The sequence below is a fragment of the Belonocnema kinseyi genome, chromosome 4 (genome assembly GCF_010883055.1).
Source record: "Belonocnema kinseyi isolate 2016_QV_RU_SX_M_011 chromosome 4, B_treatae_v1, whole genome shotgun sequence".
Classification (NCBI taxonomy): Eukaryota; Metazoa; Arthropoda; class Insecta; order Hymenoptera; family Cynipidae; genus Belonocnema; species Belonocnema kinseyi.
In genome coordinates, this window is record NC_046660.1 from 113,178,474 (window position 1) to 113,205,894 (window position 27,421).

Here is a 27,421-nt window from a genome sequence, read left to right on the forward strand (position 1 = left end):
CCCAGGGGTTGAGGAAGAAAATGAAAATTGACAATATTCAAGTAAATCCGTTTGAATTTTAAAAAATCGTTTGCCATGTTGGATCCGCCATTATGAATTTTTTAAATGTAACTGCATATTCGTAATCAGCGACTCTTAAAAACCCCATGTAACAAGTTTTAAACGAATACGATTGAATTTTGAAAAAATAGTCCGCCAAATTGGATCTGCGATTTTGGCATTTTTAAGCCTAACTGCATTTTCGTCATCAGCGACCTTTAAAACCTTTTAAAAACTGCACATTTTATTATGTCTGGGCGTGGGTTTAAGTATTTTAAAATCCTTTCTGTTTTCAATTTCTTCCTCCACTCCATGACAAAAACACATTCCCGCTCTAAAGGAGCATGCGATTATTTTGGGATACGGCTCATTTGAAAAGGCTTGTTTCAGCCTTTAATTTCTGATATTAGCAAAGTTTGTACCACGTCATGGTTCAGCTCTACAATTTTTTTTAAATGGCTAAACATGCCGTTTTCAGGGTTTGCAACCACTATTTTCTCAAAAATTGTGACGTGGTGGGAAGTTTTTGAACCTAGATTCGTGTTCAGCACGAAAAATCCATTCGGAAACATTAGCTGTTATGTTTTTCGCAAAAATTCTGTAGGACAGTGTAATCATCGCGAGGAGAAAGTATCATGTATTTTATATGGACAACCTAAGGATCTATACTTCTGATAAAAGCAGACTTCAGAGTGTTTTAAATATCGTCAAGAAGTTCACAGGACAGATTTTTATAGACTTTGAATTGGATAAGTGTGCCAAAATTCATTTCAAGAAAGGAATGACCATTGGCGTTCCCAAAGACACTTGTGGTTGGGTGTAAGCTTGTGCTTGTGGGTATAAGCGTTATTAGACATCATGACACTGGAGATACCTACACATACCTAGGCGTACCTTAAAAGCGCGTTCAGGACGTAATATTTTGCAGGAGTCTCTCCAAAGCAGTTACAAGCATGTTCTTCGACAGATTTGGTTTTTAAATCTGTCGTGGTTAAACAAGGTTCAACTGTGCTTGTTTGGTGTGGTTCAATCGACGCTGACTTCTGAATCTCCAATGACTTCATAACCGAATTGTTCTAAGTACAATTTACATCGTTGCAAATGGCAGAGATTCTCTTCTAAAAATGGACAGGAAACATGAGTTGAATGGCAATCGAGCGATCCATTGCAAAGCCGAGGAACAGATGGCTGAGACTCTTGTCTGAATTTCAACATCAGGAGTATGTACAGAGCTACATTTCCGCATTTTAGGAAGGTGTCATTTCCAATTTAGTATACCATGACTGCATTTTATGCGAAGAAGTTTCCAGCTATAGGTGCAGAACATGTAATAGATATGCTGAGTATTCAGAAAACATGCTATCTGGGCATCCCACTTAAGTGGAAATGACGCATCTCTACAGACATAATGTAGCCCTACGAGTGCTTTATTACCATATTTGTCACTCTAAGGTGTTGGCCGCGACCCTGCCCTGTCGAACGTTCCGTGGGAGATAGATGCCCAAAACGAGAAGTGCCAAGTTTCCTTGAACTACGATATTTCGGACAGCAGTTTAAGTTGCATACTTAAGGCCTGAGATCGTTTACCAAGACTTCAAAAAACTAACTATATTTGCAATTGATTTCTTGGCTCCGGCTGATTACAACATCACTGCCAAGGAGAAATAAAAGGAGGTGCATATTATGGCCTAACAAGGGAGCTGCAATGACTATATCCAAAATATTCCGTTAAAGTAAATTTCGTGTGATCAGTGCTCTTGGAAGTGCTTAACTATCACTGGTTCGTAACCTTAAAGCCATACCCGCGTGCAAAAAATATGCCGAAGCACTTGCGAGATGGATGCAGAGTGTCCGAGAATCGCTTTGTGTCCTCAAGACACTCGATGGTTTCGTCGGCCTGTGATTGGGATTTCGTCGTTCCCTGCGGCTACCGATCTCACGGTCGTGAGAAGTGACCATATTTGTAATTTACCGCAGTTTTACTCGGAGCCGGTGCATTTTTAGATGGCAGTTGATCCCAGTAGGATCTTTCGGTAGTTGCTTTACCCTTTTTTATTAGTAGTAAGAATTTGGAGAATAACCTTCTCGGTCAACTATTTGTGCAATTTTTTGGAAATTTTTAGTGCAAAAAGGCCATTTTCAAAATTTATGTTTAAAGAAAAGTTTTAGTTCAATTGGAAATTTCCTTTTTCTGCATGAATTACTTTTCAGTCCAATAGATGCTGAGTTATCTATCTGAAATTAAATCAAGATTTGTAAAAATTTAATTGTTTATAACGCTATAACATCGACAGATTAAATTGTATTTATACAATAATAGTTCTTCTTTAATACCATTTTTTAAAATGGTTTGAAAGAAAAAAACTATTTTTTTACCCAAACGTGCCAAAGAACGTCCCAAATTGGGATAAAAAATTACGTATTACGGTACGTCCATTTTTATGTCATTTGGTACGACTTTTCGTACGTCCTTTGGTGCATGATTTCTGATGCTGAATGAAAAAAAATCTTTGAACATTTTTCGTCAAGTAGGAAATGACGCACTAAACGACGTACCAAAATACATCATTTTATATCCCAATTTAGGACGTTTGTTAAGAATTTTAATATATATGAAGACTGATCAGATTTTAGATAGTTTCTAGATAGAGTTATATTAAATTTATATGAGATTTTTAATAATTAGCATATGTATAATGCTATGTATTATATTGATAATATTCCAGAAAATGAAATTTTTAAATAAATGGTTTATTTTAATTATTTATTTATTGCGCAAATCAAGGCTATTTAGCGAGGGGAAATTCGGCCGAAAAAATACTCATTTGCCACATGTCTAGTTTCCACCACCAGGACCCTCTACTCAGCTGTAAGGGTAAGGCGGAATTTTTCTGTGCTGAGTGAGGCGGCGTAGTGGTGGAAACGAATCATCTGGCAAATGAGTATTTGTGAACAAATTTCCCCTCCCTGAAGATCTCTGGCGTAAATTATAATTAAGCCTAACGTACTAATTACTTAAAATAAGCAAAATTAATTATTTCGGAGTTAAATCGCAAATATAAGCATGCAAAATTATTATTTTAAATGATATATTAATACATCAAGCACTTTTAAAGTTTTAAATTATTTTTTCATATTATATTGAAATAAATATTACGATGTAATTAATTGAAATTCGTATCCGACAAAAATAAAAAAAATTAATTTCGGATGCCTGAGTATATTAAGGCGACACAAAGTTGCAAGAACATAATGTAAAGTTGCATAATAAGTTCGTCACCTGGCGTACGTACAAGATTTGCGGAATCTCATTTTTTTATTTTATTGTGTCTAAAAACTTTTTTTGTATTTTTAATGACCTAAAAACTCTCTATATTATACTTTTATGTGATAACGGGTGATGATATTGTTTAAATAATCATTATTTTTTATCAAAGGAGACAATCTCTATAGAAACTAGTCGATCCGAGCGTTATATCCCTGTCTAGCCATTGAAAAGTCAGTTTGGCGCGCCAGTGTCGTCTCATGGCGGACTAGACAGAAACAGAAACGTCCTTCTATATGGACTTTTTATCACTTGTTTAAGTTCTTTTGTATGTCCACCTTTTCAAGTGTGTGGACCACGCCAAACTGCAATAAATTGTGAAAAGGAGAATTGAAAATACACACTTTCCATAACAAAATCAAATGTAACGTGCGCCGAAGAAAGGGGGCTTACTCTGAAAATTGAGATTTTACAGAGCGAGCGGTCGAAGTCAAGCCGATAGGCGCGACTTTTAGGAGAGAGGAAAGACTTATAGTCTAAGAGCCGAGGCCGTTTTTGGCAAGTTATTAGGTAACGATTCTGCCACTATTTTCCTGATTATTGAGAATATACTGATAACCAAATGTGGTTTCTCCAGGGGTAGTTTCGGGAAGAAGATGTTTAATTACTCATTCGAAGTTGTAAAAAAAATGATTAAAATAATTCATAGAGTAACGGCTTAATCTTTCTGTGTTGAATGTCAACACAATTAGACAATGTTCCGTGCAATTGGCAGAACAATAGGCCGGTGCGTAAGGGGGGGGGGGGGGGGGGGGGGGGGGGGGGGGGGGGCAGAAAGATCTAGAGGTGTAAAAGAATATGTAATTTTAAAGTTATTTTCTAAAACCCAAATTTTTTATGTAACATTCTACTCATTATTCAAAACATATATTCGAAGAGGCAGAACAAAATCTCGGGGATAACATCCGGGCAGAACATCACGAACTGCCCGGTTTTAACATTGGTCATTGTGCATCGATTGACGGATCTGGCACTACGATCAGAGTGGCGTAAACTATGTCTCTAGTTACGCTACTGATCGTCTTCGGAGCACAAGTGACCACTCTGCTCGCAGTGTCAGGACCGTAAACCGACACACAATGACAAATGTCAAAACCGGGCAGTTTGCGATTTTCTGTCAGGATATTATCCCCGTGATTTTGTTCTGCCTCTTCGAATATATGTTTTGAAAAATGAGTAGAATGTTATATAAAAAATTTGGGTGTTAGAAAATAACTTTAAAATGAAATATTCTTTTACACCTCTGGATCGTTCTGCCCCCCCCCCCTTGCGCACCGGCCTATTGTTCTGCCAATTGCACGGAACATTGTCTAATTGTCTCCACATTCAACGCAGAAAGATTTAGCCGTTACCCTATGACTTATTTTAATCATTTTTTTTACCACTTCGAATGAGTAAATAAACACCTTCTCCCCGGGATTACCCCTGGAGAAGCCACATTTCGTGATCAGTATGTTCTCAGCAATCAGGGAAATAGTGGCAGAATCGTTACCTAATAACTCGCCAAAAAGGGCTTCGGCTCTCCGACTATTATGAAATGTTCCCTACACTGCATTCTCATGCGGAAATCAGCATCGTAGATGCGGCTCACGGACGGTGTGTAGATGAGACGCGGAGATGCAGTGGTGGGTAGTAGGAAGTGTTTCACGTGATATCGAACTCTCAAACGAAAGCCCGATTTCTCGGGTACCTAACAACTCAATTGTTAGCAATAATAACGCTGGGAATTTTTGTTGATGGTTCCCTTAGAAAGAGCAAGTCAAAAACTATCGAAAGGTGTAAAACTCTGGATTTGGATACAATAGAGAATTTAAAAATTTTTATTCAGTTGAACAATGGGAAATACCCCGCGTGAAAAAATTTTGTGGCGATGTATTGTTTCTGCCAAGTACTACTTCAGTCGACTCTAGCGAATCACAGATTGATTGGCCAGTGACTAAACTGGGATATAACGCTCCGATCGATTAGTTTCTAGACAGCTCGCATATTTTGGTAAAAAATACTAAACAATATAATTAATTTTGATTACTTAAAAGTCTAATATATAGATTGTGCAGTTGATTCAAGATATACAAAAAACTTTTATAGACAAAAAAATAAATTTCATTACATATTAATATTTATTTAAATAAAAGATGAACAATTTTTAAACATTTAAATGTGTAATGTGTAAATAAATCATTGAAAATAATAAAGTTTGTATGATTATACTTGCGATTAGGCTACGAATGAATAATTCTTTATTATATTAATTAATTAATACGTTAAGTTTAATTAATAATTCACGCCATCCATAAATAATATAAGTAAACTAAATAAGTCATTTATGTTAAAATTTGTTTCTCTTGTACGTACATTATAATTATAATACATTGCATTTTTTTTGCTTATTTTCCTAAAAAGGGTCCCAAAGAAATGTTGATACAGGGCCCCATCAGGGCTAACTACGCTACTGCATTATACATACTATAATTATTATAAATTTGATATAAATTCATTATAACTTTACCATATAATTTAATTGAAACAACATGTTCTCAAACTAGCTACAATCTGGACACTCTTCATATTCAAATTCGCAACAAACTCCTAGATAGCACCAAGACTATTATTAGGCAGCCGGCAGGTTTGAATTAAACACGTAGAAAAACTAGAGAGCGTCATTCTTGTAGCGCCTGAATATACAGGCTTGAGAAAAGTTTTACTGGCGTTAACATCATTTAAGGCTGCCACGAAATTTTTCCGCATGGGACAACGTGTTAGTAACAGTGGGGTCGTTGCACGCATTTACTTTTTCTTAACCTTATTTAAATTTTTAATAAATTTTAAATAACGAACATGTAAATACCCAGGTGGAAAAATTATATATAGTTTATATAAAGTGTGAAGTTTTATATATTATTCTCATTTATTTTATAGAAAAAATGTATAAAACAATTGAATATTATATCTAATACTTTATGATATGTATAAACTATATATAATATTTCCACCTGGGTAGGTTACATTTACTCCAAACACTGGTGGTCATAATAAACTGCGCTAATTCTAACGATGTTTACTTCCGACGCTGCGCTGGTTCAATCAGAATACCTCATCTTTCCGCAAAAAGTTTAAGAAGTATACTTTTCAAACATTACATAAATTTAAACTTATTTTTATAAACTATCCTCAAGGTGATACATTCAATTTTTAGTGCTTTTTTAATATCTGCAGGAAAAAAATATATTTGGAAAAATGCAACAACCCCATTAATTTTTTAGAGTCTAATGTTTTTTGGAAGTACTCCCTTTAAGCAGTCGCGAGGGTTATACTGAGAAAAATTAATTATACTGTTTATGCTTCTGGATTTTGAAAATTGGGATAGCAATCTATATATATATATATATTAAGCCGTACAATCTAGATGTTCATTTTTAAGACCATAATTTATCAAACTTACCAAATAAATTTGATGGCTTAATATCTGTAGCTTGCTGTCCCAACCTTGAAAATCCAAGATCATAAATGGTAAGATCCATTTTTCTCAAGGTAGGGTCATGCGATAAACACAAACTAGAAAAATGATTTTCCGAAATATTTCCAATGCATGTATTAGTGGAAAATGTATTATTATCACAGCGTGATAGTGATTCGATAGACAAAATGAAAGAATGCAAACAAATTTTTTTAAACATAAAAAACTAGAGGTAGCTTGGAGAGTAAACATTTTGCTTGATACAAGAGCCAATTATTAATAAGAGAAACAAAAATAATAATTAAAATTTTGTAAGAAAACTAATACAAAATTCAAATAGAAGCCTTCATTCAATATCAATATATGTGCTGACAGCGCCGTATAAAAGAATATTCCCTGTGTTTATGGGGATAGCGACTAACACTTGCGGCCCCTAGGTTCGCTAGTGTGCGTGGAAATATTTTCAAAATGTCAGGTGCTCATGTCGCATTTGGGTGCAAAAATAAAGGAGCCAATCGCTTTCCAAATACCAAAAACTAACGAAATTGTAAATAATGTCTTACGCCTGCTTCTGTTGGCAGATATATATTGAATGGAGGCGTCGAAATAAGTTGTCGCAGTTCCTTTTTTACATTACAAATATTTTTTAAATAATAATAATAATAATAATTTGCAGTATGGACTTTACTCGTCTTTTGTGGGAGGCTTCATTTATGTCCTTCTTGGCAATATCAGAGAAGTATCAATTGGACCAACATCTCTTATGGCAATTTTGGTCCTAGAATTCACAAAAGATATGCCTGTGGATTTTGTAATACTCTTAGGATTTTTGGCAGGATGTGTTGAATTAACTATGGGACTACTTAATTTAGGCTTGTATCCAATATATTTACTCAATATTTAGAACTAACTTAAAACAATTATTAAGGCCGATACATATTTGCGCATTTTTATAAAAATTGTTGAGAGTACATTAATAGAAATACTTATACATAAAGCTCAACGTTTCATAATTTAAATGTTGAAAAAATGATGAGAGTTACTGAAATTAAATTGAAAGCCAGCAAAACAAATTTAAATTAAAAATTTTGAAATAGTTTTCAAGTATTGTTGCAGTGAAGATTTAAGCATCAATTTTAAAAGTAATTTATAATAACAACATTAAAAATTACGAAAAATGCTAAAATTATAATAAAATAACAATTATCACAGTAAAGTATAGCAAAATATAGTAATATTTTACTATTTCAAAAATAATGGAGTATATGCTTTGATATTCTTTTCACTCTTTCCATTGCAATCTAAGTTATATTGATTTGCTTACACAATATAATCTTTTTGGGGCGCCTTGGCATGGCTTAGGGGGCGTCCATCAAGGGAGGTGTAGCCGGGAAACCCCCGCTATGCCCCAATGACAGTCCGCCACTGACTGAATGCTTACAAAGTTGAAGAATTTTAGAATTCTAGAAATACAAATTCAGATTTTTTTAAACATTAGGAGTAAAGAGAGTACGTTGGCGCACTAAAAGAAAACATGCATTTCAAAGAAAAATATATAACCAAAAATAATGCAAAAATATGCTTTGGGCAGCTTGTTATCTTGGCCGTAGTAAGTAAAAGAAGATTTTTGAATAAAAAATACATAAAATGTGTTCAAGTTACTTTTTCCGAAGTAGCTGCTTAATTGTTACCCGCCACTTCAGGTACTTTGGCGCACCACTATCATTTTTTGATATTAAAATATATGAATAAATTATTGAATTACTTAACTTAAATATTGAGATTACATATCTTACATATTCAAATTACATAATTCACTTGTAATAGATTATTTTAATTTCATTTCAATGTAGACGTGAGACGTGACGGTAATAAACAGCGCAAACCAGGAACAAAACTTGTGATAACGCAATTTTCACTTGTTTGTAGAAATCTCATGCGATCTAATGCCTCCGCCTAATTACCCAGCCACATTTAACAAAAATATTCTTCCTATCCATGCGCTTAAAGATAAAATATTATAAACGTAGTTGCCCTCCTAAAAATAATAATCCATTGTAACGATTAATAACCTCTGTAGTTTTCGTTCGTTACACACATGACGCGCACGTGTTTATTGGTTAGATATTAAATTTTTAGTAATTTAACCAATTTTTTAAATACAAAAAAATAGAATTTTTAGGCGGTATACCGAATGAAAAGTCAAAAGTATATGGGTTAACAACATGTAAAAATCATACTACTTAACTATGTGACAGTGATATAGTATGAGTATCAAGTAGGTAGTTTGTCTTAGCGGGTATATTATTGCAAAACGTATATTTACTTCTTTGTAAACTCATATTGTTGAAATTTAAACTAAATAAATTTTAGGTAACTCATTAAATTTTTAGTAAAAGAACTTATCCAATCATTTTAAGGTTATTGCAATATAAAAATTAAAAAATTATAAATAAGTTTGATCTAAAATTCTTGAAAACTTCTAGTTTTTAATATTTAAAATATTAAATTTTTAATATTTCAAGTAATTTGGTTTGCATTGCCTAATCATAAAATATTTAAAATTTACAGGTTTGAAATTATGAATTGTATGGTATTAGATTCATTTAGGTTTCATTAGGTTTGAAATTGAATTGAATACGTGCGGAATTCATGGCAATGGGTGGTTTTCTTTCATAAGCACAGAAATTTTTTACATTCTCTCCTTCCTGAAATATTGTGATTAATGGCCACATATTTCTGTAATTTTGTATTTAACAGTCTAAAAAAAAATTGATTTTTGTTCTGTATATCAAGTTGTCATTCTCATAATTTCATAAAATCTTATGTGACCGTATGGACGTTTTTTGACATTTTAGCATATCAAAGAATAAAAGTTTAATGTTAAATTTACGAATTTTTTAAAACGGAATTTGACATGCTAAAACTAAAATGAAGATATTATTAATTAAGTTTAAACGTAAGCAGCTTAGAAGCCTGAATTTTAAAATGCTATTTTTGAAGTCTGCATTTATTACTTCTTGAAATCAAATCGAAACAAGATCGAAAATATACATTTTTCATACTTAAATTTGACATGAGATAGTTTTAAATTAAACAAAGTTAAAGGCTTCTGAATCCATACTGTACAATTTCAAATGCTTTATTTATAAAAAGTTCCTAGAAGTCTGGTAATTTTTACATATATTACTGAACGTTCGAACTCGAAATCGCTGTTTTAAATGTTTTAATTAAATATTTCGAACGCTCAGTGATTAGAAAAATTCCACTTCGATTGGTTTAATTTGCATTTCAGCCTTAAATACTAGTGAATATCATACAATCTTAGGCTGTAAAGTACAATATAACAGGTGGTGACCCTGAGAAACTTACGTTAAAAAATCACCAGTTAATAACATGGCGTCCGACAAGGAACATTTGAAACACTGCATTTTCTTTGCATACCCATTAAAAAAACGCAGCTATAGCGACAGAAATTATTTTCTCATCCTTAAGAAATTGTTCGGTGATCCTTAAAACTTGTAAAAAGTGATAAAAAGTGATTTCAAACATTTAGCAATGCTGATTTTTCAATTGAAATGCAAGAAGCATGCAGTGCCTCTAATGCTCCTTGTCGGACGACATTGTCTTCATTAATGATTTCTTAGGTGAAGTCCGCAGGGCTGCCACTTATTAACTTGTGTTTTAAAATGTGAGGCTCGGACTTTAAAACTCCCTTAAGACGGAAAAATTCCATTTTGACCAAAAGTTACAAGACATCAGTATAAAGTCACCGAATTCGGTTGTAGACCTAATATTTTTTAAATTGATATTATCAATATGAAGTTGTCCTGCCGGACCGAAGGAACCGGATGGAGCCTCTGCAAAGTACCAGTAAAGACCCCATTGTGTCCCCATTCGGTTGCTTTAAAAAAAAAAACAACTAAAAAAACTGCAAAATCAACTTTTAAATTGTTGAAATTCGGATTCTATGTTAAAATTTGCGTTAGAAACTCACGGAGTAATCGCAATATTTTTTCTTGCAGCTTTAAAAACTTTAAAAAATAAAATACCTGTCATTTACATGGGCCGAAGGTGACTTCAAGTGCATCTTCTTTTAGTAACAGTTAATAAGCGTTCCGTCGGCAACTTTAAGAATTTTTCCTGGATGCTAGCGCCACGCAGTGGAAACCTCAGATAACAACACTGCGATGCAAGTGAGAGAGAATTTTACTTTTAAACTTCGCGCGCAACATACTACTTGAGCTGTTATGGATGTGCTTGAAGTCACCTTCAGCAGAAGTCAAGCACATTTTTTTTAATTTTTCACACTACAAAAAAAAAGTATTGCGATTACTCCGTGAGTTTCTAATAGAAAATTTAACGTAGAATCCGCATTTTAACAGTTTAAAAGTTGATCCTGCTGTTTTTTTGACTTTTTGAAAAGGAAACGAATGGGAACCCAATCGGGTCCTTAAGCACCGAGAAAAATATATAACTATATTAGTTCAAAAATACCTTGAACTAATACGCTTCGCACAAACTAGAACTCAGTAGGTAAAAAAGTCGAACTGAATCTCTTCATTTAATTTGTAATTTTATCGGTTTGAGTATAGAACCGACGCTATAGCATTGCCGAATTAAATCGATTAAATAAGTATTGAAATGGAGCAGTTCTTCATGTAAAACTCGCATCATTCATAAGTTGAATATCAGCTGTTCTAAAGCATCGAAACAGATACTATTCTACTTTTGAATGGGGTACGTCACGACATTCGAATCACAGTGCGTCGATATGGATATACTCGCTATGCTTCGTTCCGTTCGACTCTGCTGGTTCGAATAATAACGAACAGCGAGGATCCAAAGAATCTGTAACGTTTAAATTTGAGAGCACGCGAGATTTGATATTTAAATCATTATTCTTTAATTTTTCCCAACACATCTTGTCCGGCGCCTCAACTCAGCGCAATGCTCATGCGAAGCTCCTAAGTTACAGACACGAAGAAATAATAAGGAGACCTAACTCCGTTCCTCCACTTGGCAATAGAAACATTGCCGTAAGTGATACGCACATTACAGGAAGATCTTAGATTTGAGTGCGCAGGTGCGCAGTTGTCCTCTTCCTATACATGGAAAAGTGTGCGAGTGAGAAAGTTTGTCAAATTGACGTAAATTGAGAGGTTTTGTTTGTTTGTTTTTATGAAATTGTCAGAAATGTGTTCTAAGCCATGAGGTGTCAAGTTCCGGCATAGCGAGTATATCTACACTGTAAAAAGTTTCATGTAATTATACCACAAAGATCATAGGACATAAAAATACCAGTGATTACTGTGGGAAATTTACCAAAATTAGGTAGAAATAACACGATAGTGTAAAATCGCACACAGATGGTAAAAAGTAGTTTTGGCAGAATGGAATTTTACATTCGCCTTGTGAAATTACAGTGACGCTATAAGACACCGCATGTAAAAGGTTGCGCATGCGCAATGTCCAGCCCGGGTATTTTGAATCGCTTAATGTTTGTCTTAATTAAATCGATTTGTAAGAATAATAAGATATATAAATAAAAGGAGTCATGTTTTTATTAGGCAGAAAAAATTAAAGTTTTTGTTTGGTTTGCTGTTACAAAACAAATACGCATCAAATAAGTTGAGCGAAATAGGCTCATCCTAATTTATATCAACTGCTGTCTAAACAGCCGTAACCTTCAAAATTATTTTTTTTCGCAAGCATACTAAATATGCGAACAAATTTAATTAGTAAAACACATTGTGCGTTGCCTTTGTGATGCGCTCAACTCAGCACAATCCACGATTACAATTCTAAAATATATCCGAATGCCGCTAAAATTTTGCACAATCTTGCACTAAATTAACTCGCAGGCCTCGCAGGTTATCAAAAGCCATCAAGCGTTTAGTAGCGGAATTACCAGGATTATGGAATTTTACATCGCTGTTGTAAAACGTATTACACTCCTCGTGTGAAATTACATTAATCGTTGGAAGCTTACATAAACGTTTTGTAATTACATTGTTATTTCAGATACACTTTAGTGTAAAATTGCCACAAAAATCACGGGTATTTTAATGTCCTATGGTTGTTTTGGGAAAATTACATATTTATTGTAAATTTCATTCATTTATGGTCTATGGGATTTAAAACATTAGGAATTCTTTCTCACGAAATGTATACACTAAGATAATAATATTTAATTCAATGTGTACAATTTACAAAATATTACATCTAAATACACTCAAGTTTATTATACTAAGTTACTGAGATGTCAAATTAGAGAATTTTATTCATGCAAGAATATTATCAGTTCCGTTAAAAAAATTATTTTATAAAAAATCAATTTAATCATTGAAAGCGATAACATTTTTAACCTATCTATTAAAAAAATACCTGAAGCAACAAATCACTCGTGAAAAAGGGCCCAGCTTTTTGCCATACCGAAATCTGAGACGCATAGCAAACTAGGAAATCATTGTTCTTGATTTTTCATATAGTTTCATGAGAGAATGCTTCTCGATTGTCTCCTATTTTCTATTTTAAATTGATTCATTTACTGTGGAATTTAAAACCTTGGAAATTCTTTCTCACGAAATTTATACACTAAACTAAGGTAATAAGATTTAATTCAATGAGTACAATTTATAAAATATTACATCTGAATAAAATCAAGTTTATTTCTACTGAATTACTGAGACATCAAATAAGAGAATATTATTCATACAAGAATATTATCAGTTCCGTTGAAAAAATGTATTTAAAATAAAATCAATTTAGTCATTAAAAATCATAATGCCCTGAGTTTTTAAGCGACGCTGCGTAGACGAGATTTTTGCCAAATATTCCCTAATGTACGTTAGCCAAGGGGTTTGGTTGTTAGGGAATGCGTTAGTGCTTTATGTAAGTTAGGTGCGAATATCGCCGCAGCCGTTTCGATTTTTCCATAGCGATTGTGTGATCACGTATGTTGTGTAAGTGTTAGTTATTTATTAACACTTGAATTAGTACATCGATACAAAATACATAGGACATCGTTACATCATGAAGTATACGCAGGAATTTAGCTCTTAGGTCATTGTACAAAGAGAACCTCGAGATAGTGGTGCCACTATCGACAACATTCAAATATATACTTATAAAACCTACAATCTTGGCCATCCTGACTACAGTTTGACCCTAAACTGATCCAACTAATTTAATTTAACACTAAAGTATTCGGAGTACACATTACAAATTAACGAAAGCAGATCGTTGTGAAAGGGTTACATGTTGCATGCTTCCCATGTCTCTACATACGCTTTTTGCGTTACTCCTGGTAATAAGCGTTGAATAGAGAAAAATTAATATTTTCAAATTTCAGCGTGAAAGTGAAGATTATTCTATTATTTTCAATGCGCAATTTTTCCGTTCGTCTAAAATGTCATTGTAAGAATAGGATATCTCAGAAACTTATTTATTTGTATTTCCATAGCGGCCGCCGCATAGGTTCCTATTCTCCAAAAGAGAACGCGTTTTCAATATATTTAATTCCTTGTAATTGTACCTACAGATAACCTCACAGGGATGTCTTCTATTCCCCAAAAGTGTTCAATTTTTGAGATTATTTAATTCCATCTAATAAGTCCACAAAATATGTGTAATAAATTGTTTTAATTACTTCAGGTGCAATATAAGTTTTCAAAATTGAATTTTAATCAATTCAAGGCCGCCTCTCTAAAGTTAAAATTATTTCAATTAACTCATTTAAATAGATTTCTTCGATGTATTTTCAAGACGTTTACATAAATTATTAAAATATAAATACATATAAATTTGAATATTTTTCGAATTTATAAAGTATAAAAAGATTTAATAATGAAAATAGGTTAAATAAATGCTTTCGTTAAATTTTACTAAGTCGATTGAGAGGAATAGGACTTGCACTTTTTCTGTTCCCGTTGGGGAATTTTTAGACGGAGGAAAAATCGCGTATTCATAGGAATACAAATTCTTAATTTTTCTGAATTCAACGCTTATTACCTGGCTTGGAAGATTTCAATATCTTTAAGAACATATATATCATTGCGTAGAACTTTCATAACTTCGTACAGACCTTTTTAACGTGGAATAAGTTTTTTTGAAACTCAAATTGTAGTGCCAAAGTTCTTAACCATTACGTAATCTCCGATCTGATATTTACGCGGTTCTTTATGTATCCTGTCAAAGTATGCTTTATTATAATCTTGTGACTTGCTATTTTTCTTAGCCGCTTCAGATTTAATATCTTCAAGATCGCGGGTATCTTCCTCGCTGTGTTTAACCTGCTCTAAATACTCGGCCACAGGATCGATTACTGAACCTCTTTGATTTACTCCAAATAATATCCTACTAGTATTGGGGCTATTACGCGATTAACCCGTTCTGCTTGACCGTTCGCTTTCGGTGACGCTGTTGGCGAAAATTTTACACATTTAAGACAGTTTGCTACGTAAACTTTGACTTTTTCTACCATGTTCGGGGACCAGTAATTCTTTCATATCGCTTTAACCGTTTTTTCCGCACCGAAGTAACCAAAATATCGTTTTCGCGTTTTCTATAAACTAACCCATTTTTCATTTCAAATAATTTATCTTCCGATTTTTCGAGTTTCTCGCGGAGTTCTCGGATTTTAAGATCACGGTTTTGACAGGTTACTAGGTTTGATTCGAGTGTGTTGTCCTCGACAACCATTATATTAGTTGCTCGACTAAATGCATCTACGTGCTTCATTTTGTCTCCAGATCGATGCTCGAGAGTTTTATCGAAAGTTTCTAGTTCGAGAGCCCATCCGTAAATTCGTCTATGAATATCTTTTCTCTCTAGTGTGAGTTTCAAAGCATTACAGTCCGTAACAATTTTGAAATGGTTGCCTTGGAGATAAATCCGGAAGCGTCTTAAAGCATAGATCACAGCTAGTGTTTCCAACTCAGAGCTGTGAAATTTACTTTCGGGTACCGAGGTTCTTTTCGAAAAATAAAATATCGGGTGGAATAAATTATCAGACTTTCGCTGAAGCAGAACTGCACCGAAGCCCAACTTGCTCGCATCGCAGTGCAATTCCGTTTCATCTTTGGAGTTGTAAATGCTTAAAACGGGTGCTTCGATAAGGGTCATCTTAAGTTCCTCTACTGCTGGTAATTCTTCAGGACCAAATTGAAAAAGTGCATTTTTTCGTGAAGGATCATAAAGCATAAAGGAGCATAAAGGTTTAAGATCATTAGACGTTTTCCATAGATGCGCTCGCGACTGAAATGTCGTCCAAATAGACAACGACATCTCCGGATTTAATTAGTTTATCGAAAACCTTGTTTATAAACCTTTGGAAGGTTACGAGACCTGTGTTAAGACCAAATGGCACTTCCAAATATTCAAATTGACCAAGTGGTTTAATAAGAGAGGTATATTTAATTGAATCCTCAGCCATGTCAATATGATGGAATTCATCTTTTAAGCCTGGTAATGTAAAGTATCGTTTGTCGCGTAATCCGTCGATCTGATCTTCTATTAGCGGAAACGGGTAATTATCGCTTAAAGTGATTTCATTTACAAACCTTTAATAAACGCATAATCTGTTTTCTAATTTTTTTTCTTGGTCATAACTATAGGAGATGCGTGAGGCGAATCACTTTTCACGAATAACGTTTCTCGATAGTAATCTTTGTAGGATTTTGTCTAGATTTTCTTTTACTTCGAATGATAACCTTCGCGGCGCGAAATATATGGGTCGATTGTCTGCCAATCGTAACGTCATCTCGGTATTTATCTTAGGAGATTCTGGAAATTCTTGATTCGAATATTCAGAAAGAAAGTTTTTAACATTGAGGCAACCTCAGGCCCTACTTTAGGATTTATCTCAAGGGAATCTATAATTTGTTCTGTCGGAAAATCGATGTCAAAAATTTCTCTACTAGCTTTAGCTTCATTTTCCGGAAGTGCTGTCAAACCTAATGTAAGAGCCCATAAAGCGTCGCGGGCTAACACAACCGAACTAGACATAGTTTTATCAGGAACGACAAGAAGTTTAATGTTTCTAATAACGTCGTCGAAGTTAACATTAGCTGAAATTACTCCTAGGTAAATAAGTGCGCTATTATTAATACCACTATACTTACGTCCGTCGTGTGGACTAATGCAATCCACAGGTACCTGACAACTTTTCATAAAACTTATGGGGCTGCCGGTGTCTAGAAGGGTATCGAAATGTAAAGAACAGCATGTCCCTCCAACATCGATGTTGTACTTTAAGATACGGAAGCACTTCCTGTTGAGTGGATTCTCGAAGATTTTCTCAGGATTATTTTCCTCCAGCACAGTCTCAGCTACGTGGAACACTTGTTTATCAAGTGTTCAATTCAAAGCATCAGAAGCAGGCTCCTTTTGGCCTTAAGAGCAATTTTCACTCAGCTTACACGTGTCCAATCTTACTACAATTATAGCAGCGCGAAGATAAATCTTTTCATTCTGCTTTCGACTCTTTTGATTCAGCTTGGAAGTTTGCCGAAGGGGTGCTGCGTTTGCTCTCGTGCACGACCTTGAAGTCGTCTTTCATGGAAATTTTTTCGAAAGCTTGAAGAAGATTTCTAGTCTCAACAAAGCGTTGAATCTGGCTTGGTTCCTAAGCGTTGAATCTGGTATCCCATCCACAATATAGTCGATGATATCCTCCTCGTCGACAGAAGCTGCATTCGACGAAGTAATCTTTTCATGGAAATAATCATTAAACGATTCAGAAATTTTCCAAATGCGATCCCAATAAAGTCAACTTTGGAGTGTAACCATTTTTAAGCCTTCCCCTTAAGCTTGATGCTCATTAATAATCGACCATTTTCATCATCTAGCTCATACGCAGTACACACAGGATACAAAATTGCTCTTTCCGCTTTCGAAAGTTTGTGTCATTGCCATCAAATTTTCTCAGAAGGTATTTTATGCTGTTCACATTTATGTGACGTGGCGGGTGATGCATTTGGAGGTTAGCTGGAGAGGCGCGCCGAAGCTCCAATTCACGTCTTGCAAGCTCCAACATACGCTGAATCAAATCGCGTTTCCGACGAAGGAAGTCGACTTCCCGTTCATCGTAACTCTATTGTTATCCTCGGGTTGTTGAATTTCTCGTCGCTCCGTGGTCGTCTTCTTCAATCCGATTAATTGGCTGAAGGGTGTTGGCCTCTTTCAGCCATTTTTCTGTAGGATCCATGATATGACTCGAAAGTTTTTTGTCTTTTCACGCACACGCGTGTCACTACTACGAATCAAGTATCACTCAGAAGTTTTTTTCACATGTCACTACACTAAAATATATGACCTTCTCAATCACAAATTTTTTCCTAAAGCAAATATCACTGCGGAAGAAAACGAAGCGTGCGACAGAAGGATGCTTCACTTAAAATTTTTCTTTTTAGAAGAGCATTGCAATAAAGCAGAAGGTTGTCTTCACAGTTACTAGTCAGCTGACAAGTCAGCTATTTCCACATCCGAACACTTAACTTACGGTTCCACACTATGTTATCGCATTATACTGTGTTCGTGTTTGTGAAATAAATTGGCTCCGCTATCTTCACTTGCAAACAACTCACTCATAGCGCCACACTACGTTGCAGCGCTACACGCGTTCTTTTTTGTGAACTAAGTTGGTACCTTGGGTCCCGTCATTTTGTAGGATTAAAAGCGTCGAAAGAATATCGACGACCTTTACACTGGCATTCACAAACAAAATAAAGATTCTGCACTTTCAATTCGCACTCGTACACTTCGCGTATCCGATACATAAGTTCAGAGGAAAAGTGAAGTCTCTCTGAGACTCAGAAGATTCGGAAGCACGGACACAATAAGCGCGATTGAGGACGTGAGGCACGCGGCGAAGCCACCGTCAATTTCCTTAGCTTTTATCGTCACAAAAACTTTTTACGGTCTTGGCGTTTTCGCGGTCGACTGTAGGCACTTGAGATTTCAATCCCACTTCTGAAGATTGTAAGAGTTAGTTATTTATTAACACTTGAATTAGTACATCGATATAGAATACATAGGATATCGTTATACCATGAAGGATATGCAGGAACTGAGCTCTTAGGTCCTTGTACAAAGAGAGCCTCGTGATGGTGGCGCCACTATCGACAAAATTCAAATATGTACTTATAAAGCCTACAGTAGTGAATAAATTAGGTATACCATATATATATAATAAAATTAATAATTGTACGCGTGTGTCCGTATTTAATTGTATTTAATTTGTGTACTGAGTTCCTGCTTCTGAAGGTGAAATCTTTTGGTGGAGTGAGTTATTATTAATTTAGTCGTTTGAGATTCTCATATGCTCTATATGGCAACTTCAAAAGATGTTTTCGCTCTTTCAAATAAAATGTATTGCTATTGTTTTAACTTCGCTTGTCAACTTTGATATAGTGAATTTTAAATTCTCGCAAGTTTTATAAGAGTTTATGCAACATCCTTTCCGTTTGTTCAAGCAAAAATATTATTTTTGACGACTGAAAACCACTATAATATTTTTTGATATGCAAACCCTGTTTTCCCTATTTTGAAACGATATTATACTAAATTCTCATTTATTTTTATCATTTATTCTAACAACAAGCCTCTCAGTGCAGAAGTAAAAATATATCAAATAAAGCTAAAATGGAAATACCTAATTCTATATTTGTACCAACTGTGCTATACGGTAGCAAGGCATGAACCTATCAAGAAAAGAAAAAGACTAAAATTAACACGATTGACATGAAAATCCTGCGCATAATATGCGGGAAAACAATGATGGGTAAAGTGAGTAACGAGATAATCCTCAAAGAATGTGGTGCAGAAGAGAAACTGGTTGACTCATGGGAAATAAATCGGTTTAGATAGTTCGGGCATGTTGAGAGAATGAAATATGAACGACTAACGAAACAAGTGTATCAAGATAAATTAAATAGCAATGTGCCCAGAGGCAGACCGCGGAATGAACGTTTGGAATGTATGAATGAGACCCTAATTCAAAGAGACATAAGAAACCATAGAAACACGAGAGCTTACATGGAAAAATGAATGGACAATACTAATGGGCTCGAGTGGGGAACCTCATATATGACGACTTTGTGAGGATCGTCACTTGGGATGATTGCTAGAGAGATTGATCAGCAACATAGGTCGGAACAGTATTGCGGAACGAACATGTTCCTTAAATAAGTAAAACGAGTATTCTAGATTAATCTAAAAACCTATACCTCCTTCCTCACATTACTCCCCTCCTCACCGAGTGCGTCACGCCTACCACGAAATGGAAATGGAATAATAAACTTGTAATAAAAATGTTTTTAAAAATCTGATCGCTAGGCGGGCACATTCTCATCGCGCTATGCGCGCGGCTCGCTTCGCTCGCAAGTTTGAGCGCGCCTGGGGTGCGCAACTGTTGGTTCTCGCGCTTCGCGCTCGATGTTGTATTTATCTCGCGTTTCGCGCTCGATTATATATTTACCTCGCGCTACGCGCTCGGTCTTTATATGTTCACACATTCTTGCGCAAACATTTTAAAATTAAGACTCAAAACATCCACCACTGTAATTTTGTAATTGTGAATTCTCTTTCGTTAAAAGAGAGTTTGAGTGCACTTACGGCATGCGACTGATGGCAATCGCTCTCCGCACTTGGTTTTTGCATTTCTTCCACGTTCGGGCACAGACCTATTAAAATCAAAGGTGAACGGACCGAAACTGTAATTTTGTAATTTTGAACTCTCTTTTGTTAAAGCTCTTTTGGCTTTCACGAACACATTTTCATCACGTATCTCGTGCTTCGCACTCGATTTTATCCAACATGTAAACTTTTCTACATTATATATAATACTTTTGTATCCATTATAATACATTTTTATGTAACTCTGTCTGGGATTACTTATTAAAAAATTGCAAAATAAAAATCAAATTGTATTTATCATTATTATTTTTGTATTTGTTTCTTATTTTTCTTTAAATTGTATTCTAAGCTGCTCTAAAACATGCATCATTTCAATAAATGTATATCATTACAATTCATAATATGCATAAAAATTGAATCATACTAATTCTTATTTCCTTGTTTTTATAATTTTTTATTTTCAATGTTGTTTTTTACGATTGAATAAAAACTACTGCGCATCTGCATAGGGTCTAATACAGGAACCTATACAGGGTCCTATATAGGAGCCTATGTCCTCTTTCGTCTTTTCTGCGCTTTTTCCAAAAAGCTCATTTTTGCATTTTTTATCTTATGTTTTACGATTAAAAGAAGATCTACTCATCCAATAAAAAAATGACTAATAATAAATTTATAGATCTTTTTAGGCGAACAAATTTAGTCTGGTAATTTAAGTTCGTACCTTGTGTCGTTTGTTCAAACAAATTTAATATTTTTATTTTGAATGATATTTTTTACGACTAAAGCAAAAACTACGTGTCCTATCAAAAATTATAGCTCTTTTTTGGATGAACAATTTTTTTCTCATTTTTTTCTGTAGCTTGTATCGAAAAATGATTCATTATAAATTTGTAGTTCTTCCCAGGGCGCGCAATTTGAGATTTTTAAATTTTTTTTCGTATCTTGCATAGTTTGACCAAAAAATGGATTTTTTGAATTTTTCATTATTTTTGGTACGATCAAATTTGGAATGTTCAACTTTTCGACCAAATTAAAAAAGTTGTTATCGTAGCCCTGTAGGGATTTTAAAAATCAAAGTTTTTCTTCTCTTGGTTTTTTTTCGTATCATGCGTTGTTTGGCTTAAAATGTTCATTTTAATTTGTTTTTTTGGATTTTGAAAATGCTCGAACTCTGGTAATTTTTGATTTTTCAAAAAAAGTCATTAGGATAAATTGTTCAACTTTTTGAATACTATAAATAACCGTACAGAGAATTTTGGAATTTTTAAAAAAATGGTCTCAAAAATATTAAAATGTGCCCACTTTTTGAATTTTGATCCAAAATGGCTGGCTAACGAACTTGACCTTTAGTTGAGGGCACTAAACGAGTGTGATAAAGGGCAATCTAATAGATTAATTTTTTCGAAAGTTATCGTGTTCACAGACAGACAGGCAGGCATACAGACAGACACATTCGTAAAAATCTGTTTTTCCGTTTCAGAGGGTCTCAAAACGTGGACATTTGACAAAAACTGGGGGGGTCAAATTTTACATAAATCTAATACCTTCTCTGATGAGAATGTAAAAATCGACTGATTTGTCAACTTCTTATCAATTACACATTATGCAAAAATTCATACACTAGAGCTATTTTCGTAATCTAACAATTATAATTTTTTGTATATAAAGGTGCGCCAACATGGCCTTCACGCCAACTCACCCTCCTCTCTCTAATCATATTATATTTAAACATTTAAGCATTTATATTTGAAGTTATGCGATATTCATTTGAATAGTTCGTCCTTTTCTCGGTGTGTTTTGAAGAAGCAAATCAGGTCTTTGTTGGCGGGAAGGTACTTTACTGGCCTTTCGGGTTGAATAACATTTTTTCGGTACAAATAGTGGGACCTGGAAAATTGGGCTTTTTACACAGAAATTTCGATACTAGTAGGCATTTATTAAAAAATAATCATTGACAAATCTGTGTCGTTGAAACTTTTGATGATAATAATAATAATATAATAAAACATAATTAGTTATCACGTCTACAATGACTGCTATAATAGTATTTTTCAATAGAAATTCTTTTTTAATTTAAAATATCATAGTCAATTTTAAAAATATTCATAAATGAAAACAACAGAAAATGAAACATTTTATAATCCAAAATGATATTCTTTAGGATTTTTAGTGGATTTCATATCAATACCTGTAACTTCTGGATTTACTTCAGCCACCTCGGTTATCATAATTGTGAATCAATTACAACTGTTGCTAGGTATAAAATATAAGGCTAAGAATCTTCTGGATAATATTTTTAAATTATTTCTAAATTTTGGAAATTTGCGAGTAACCGATACAATTCTGGGCATATCCTGCATTATATTGCTTTTGATTTTCAGAGTAAGTAGATATTTTTGGTTTACCATTATGACGATAAAAGACTTATATTAAGTTTCTAATAATTTCAGAAACTGAAAGACATTGAATGGAAGACTAAAAGCACTACTAGAAATTACCTATTCAAAAGAATATTTTGGTTTCTTTCTATTGGCCGAAATACTATAATCGTTTTGACAACAACAATTTTAACATACCGCTTACATTTCGCAGGACATCGGCCATTTATTCTCTCAGGTATGAAATTAATTTCAGTAGTATTAAATATAATTTTATTTGATTATTCAATTTTTATTTTAATGACGACTGATTGTAAAAACACATGTGTTTAATTAGGCGAGGTCAAATCAGGATTACCCTCCCTCCAACTACCTCCTTTTTCTGCACAATCTGGCAATCAGACATACACATTCCTGGATATGTGTTCTCATTTGGGATCAGGAATTATTTTCGTTCCACTCGTTGCAGTTCTAACAAATGTAGCTATAGCTAAAACTTTCGGTAAGAATCTAGTGACAACATTTTCTCCTTTGATTCCTAAATTGAAAACCTACTCTACACTAAATGAAAATATGAGTATACGTTAGCTATATCAGCTAATATTTATTGTATTGCGAAACATTGCTCGAAACATTGTTTGCCATCAAAAACCCTACCTGATAGATCAGAAGCTGATAGCAAAATCAGAGTAGGAAATTCGTCGGAGAAAAAACGAGTTAAAAAGAAACAAGCATAACGAAGATTGTGTCGTATATTACATATAATATAATGATATAATAGTACACTGGATTATATTCTAATCTATGATTGTATTACACTTTTATGTTATAATATACGACACGATTCTCGCCATTCTTGTGTTTTTTTAACTCGCGTTTGTCCGCATCGTTCTTTTTTGATCCGACGACTTATATACTTCGCTTTTACCCCTAAAATGCCATTACAGTATAGGGGCCAAAAGTCGGGGTTCCTAATTTCGTTTGATTGCAGCTCACTTAAAAAAAACCTCTAAATTATTTGATAAAAAGAATGTGAAAGTTGAAATTCTTCTAAATTCAACGATATGATTACTTTTATCCTACAAAATTTGATCAATAGTTAGAGGACAAAACATTTCAAAAACAGTTTTTTCGGCCTCCCTTTTAAAGCATCAACTTTCACCATTTCCCAGAACGAGGCCAACATAAGGAAAATCCTGAAGAAATTCACATATATTCTTACAACATTCTTTAAAGAAATACATTCTTTAAAATTGTGAAATATTCAACAACTTACTTTTTGTGGGGATTTATTTACAAATAAAGGGTGATCCAGCTAGAGGTATTTTAAAAAATAAAAAAAATCTCATTAAAATCAAATTAATTGTGGGATATTTATTATTATTCGAAAGAATAATTCTTGACATTTATTTGTTAAGTTTGTTGTCTTCAAATGTTGACCGCAACTACGTATTAGCTCGTCCATCCTGAGGGTCCAATTTTTGACAACTCGTCTGAGCATTTCAACCAGTAGCTGGCGAATAGCAGAATTAATGTTGGCTTCTGCCTTAAGTGTATCTGGTTTATCCCCGTTGACGAGCTGTACCTTTTCTGCTTTCAAGCCAATATCTTTACGTAAAATACGCCAGGTCGTGCCATACGACAAGCTAAGTTGCTGGGAACGGCGCCGAATCGATTGTTCACGGTATTCGCGTACACCCTCAGGCACAGCCGCTGTATTTTCTGCACTACGTGTTGGAGGTGATCTATTCGGTTGAGTATCATCCAATAATGAATATTATGTTTCCAATTTGTAATTGGTATGGCGAATAGTGGACTCGGAAGGCCGACTATGAACACCATAGTTTGGCCAAAGTGCGCGAAATACATTCTTCCATTATCGTAATACAATTTCACAATTTGTAAACATTGTTTAGGCGTAAGTCTTTCTATGATGAAATGTCAATCAATGCTGAACCAAAAAAACATCACAGTTTGAAACTACTTGCATGTCATCTGGCACAATTACCCTATTGAAAAAACTTCTAGTTCGATCACCCTTTACTTTATCTTGAGAATGAATGAAGATATGAAGATGTCCAAATGTGCAGGTTTGTGATGAGAGTGCAGTTTAATAATTAAATTTATGAAAAAATTATTCTTACGCAAGAAATGCAATTTTGAATATTTCTGAGTAATCAAAATAATATTTCTTGTGCAAGAATGATTCTATCATAAATTGAATTATTAAACTGCACTCGCATCACAAAACTGCACATTTGGAGCCATCAAACAGTATTGGTAAACAAATTCCCGCAAAGAGAAATTTATTGAATATTTCACAATTTTGAAGAATTTATTGCATTAAATGATGTTACAGGAAGATCTGTGAATTGTTCAAGATTTTTCCTAATGTAAACCTCGTTTTGGGAACAGTTGAAAGTCGACGCTTGAAAAAGTGCCCGAAAAATTCTGTTTTTAAAATGTTTTGCCTTCTAATTATTGACAACATTTTTAGGATAAAGGTGATTATATACTTGAATACGAAAAACTGTAAGCTTTTAGACTCTTTCTATTAAACAATTTAGAGATTTTTATTAGCGAGCTGGAGTTAAAAAAAGTGAAGGGCATTAACTTGAGAACCCGACTTTAGTCACAATAGTCTGCTAAAAAGACTGAAAGACTGAAACCGCCAAGGTCCACTATCCGTTTACGATACGAAGGCCCGCCGCTTTGCTTTAAAAATGAATTAAAATGGGACATAATTTCATAACGTCAAGTTCATGGGTTATTTTCTTACGACTTAAGTCGTCCTTTTGATTACACAATTGGGAGAAAAGTATATTTTTGCTTTTTTCAGAACTTGATGAATAAGCGGTCACCCGAGGTGACTTTTAACTATGTCCGTCTATAGTTGGCATAGTCCATAGTGTCCTCACACCCACACTACCATTCATCGGTCTGCCATGATTATTTGTTATTAATCAATAGGTTTCGAGATTTTCCTTTTTAATTGTTATTCAATTGTATTTGTTAAGATTTTCTAAGCAATTGAAGCCAAAATATAGCTCTTTACGGCGTATATTACGAGAGATATCATAGTCATGTTTAAATCCATTTTACCTTAATTGTTATTATTATATTGCATGTTACTTTTCACGTATGAATAGTCAAAAATCAAAGCATCTGCATTTTTTTCAAATTTTTTACATCGTTCATTTCAAAGATGTCGTTATCGAAAGTCAAGCAAGGACAGACTGACGCAAAAACACCTCGGTTTTTATGGTTTCGCGTAGCATATTTTCCGAACAAATTTTTGACAGTAAACAAATGGAGACTTATATAAAGCGCAATAAAGTAACATTTATTATGGTATAAGCTTTGTTTTTATGCGAATTTTTTCTTACGAGTAAATTACAAAAATGTGCAGCTATTTTGGAGGGGCCTTCGTTATCCTAGGGATGCTCTTTAAACGTCTAATGTCAGTACGAATGATGTCACGAGAACGTCGATGTCTTTAAGACGTCTTTAGGTCATCTTTAGGAGATTGGACGTCGTTTATTGGCCTGGTATAGGACGTCCTAGGAACGTATCAAGCAAGTTCTTGGGATTTCCTTAGTTTTGTGCCCACTGGATACACACTACACTCTGTTCCAAGAGAGAAGGCCTATAGACCGACCAATTTTAGTTTAGTTTGGTCAGCCTATTGTTAAATTCTTTTAAATATCTTTACTAGATTAATTTACGTGACTGGTCTGCAGTGCGATTTATGTTTTCTACTACTTTTCTTTTGGTTTACTGAACTCAGTTTGAGTGAGCTCACTCCAGCAGGGGTCTTCTGTCAACACGCAGGTCAAAGGACGAAAATTTTAAAACTTTTTAATTTGCAGTTACCGATTTAAAAATGGAATAATCAGCATCTACGAATTTTTCCGGTTCTAATGATACATTGCTTGCATAGGAAAGTTAAAAATTTGAAGAAATTTAATTGAAGAAACTTTAGCTCCATATTCCATTTTATACTGATTAGTTCTTCAATTTTCAATCCTAATGGACAAATTAGATATCGTTGGAATTGGAATAATTTGCACATTCTGACTATTTAACTTTCAATTTGGTGATTGCAGAATTATTAATTTTCAACTTTTTAATTTAAAAAAGAGCGAGTGAGTGCAAAACACAAATGGCTATTTTAGACCCCTGTAACTCGAGACATACGCGCGGTGAAGTCCTTTTATATTACTATTTGAAAAAGAAACCTACGAAAAGTAATAAATATTAAACTGGGACCAAGGGACCAATGTGAAGAGAAATGAAGAAACTACGTATACACAAAATTGCAAGGACACTCCTCCGCCAAGAAACGACAACCCTCATGCGCGTCTGTAGGGCCTTCTTTTGAAGAACAGAGTACAGATTACTATGCGTTCACTTTACGAATGATCCTCCAAAACAGCTCTAAACTTTTTATAAATACTCGTAATAAGAAGATCTTTTGAAAAACACAGTTTATAGTTTATATTATGAGAAAGCTTTTTTTATTGCACATAATACAAGTCCACATTTATTTATGTCGTGGGGTTTGCGCACCTCTCTGCGGTGGCT

General features: G+C 34.2%; 1 protein-coding gene across 1 annotated transcript in view; it reads left to right on the forward strand.

The window, feature by feature from the left end:
• The window catches only part of LOC117171928 (sodium-independent sulfate anion transporter-like), a 59,614-nt gene that overhangs the window by 16,535 nt on the left and 15,658 nt on the right, over positions 1-27,421 (forward strand). The window contains exons 2-5 of the mRNA XM_033359591.1: positions 7,498-7,693; positions 22,621-22,841; positions 22,910-23,075; positions 23,175-23,339. Coding sequence (XP_033215482.1) covers positions 7,498-7,693; positions 22,621-22,841; positions 22,910-23,075; positions 23,175-23,339 — 748 coding nt within the window. The remainder of the gene's footprint in view (positions 1-7,497; positions 7,694-22,620; positions 22,842-22,909; positions 23,076-23,174; positions 23,340-27,421) is intronic.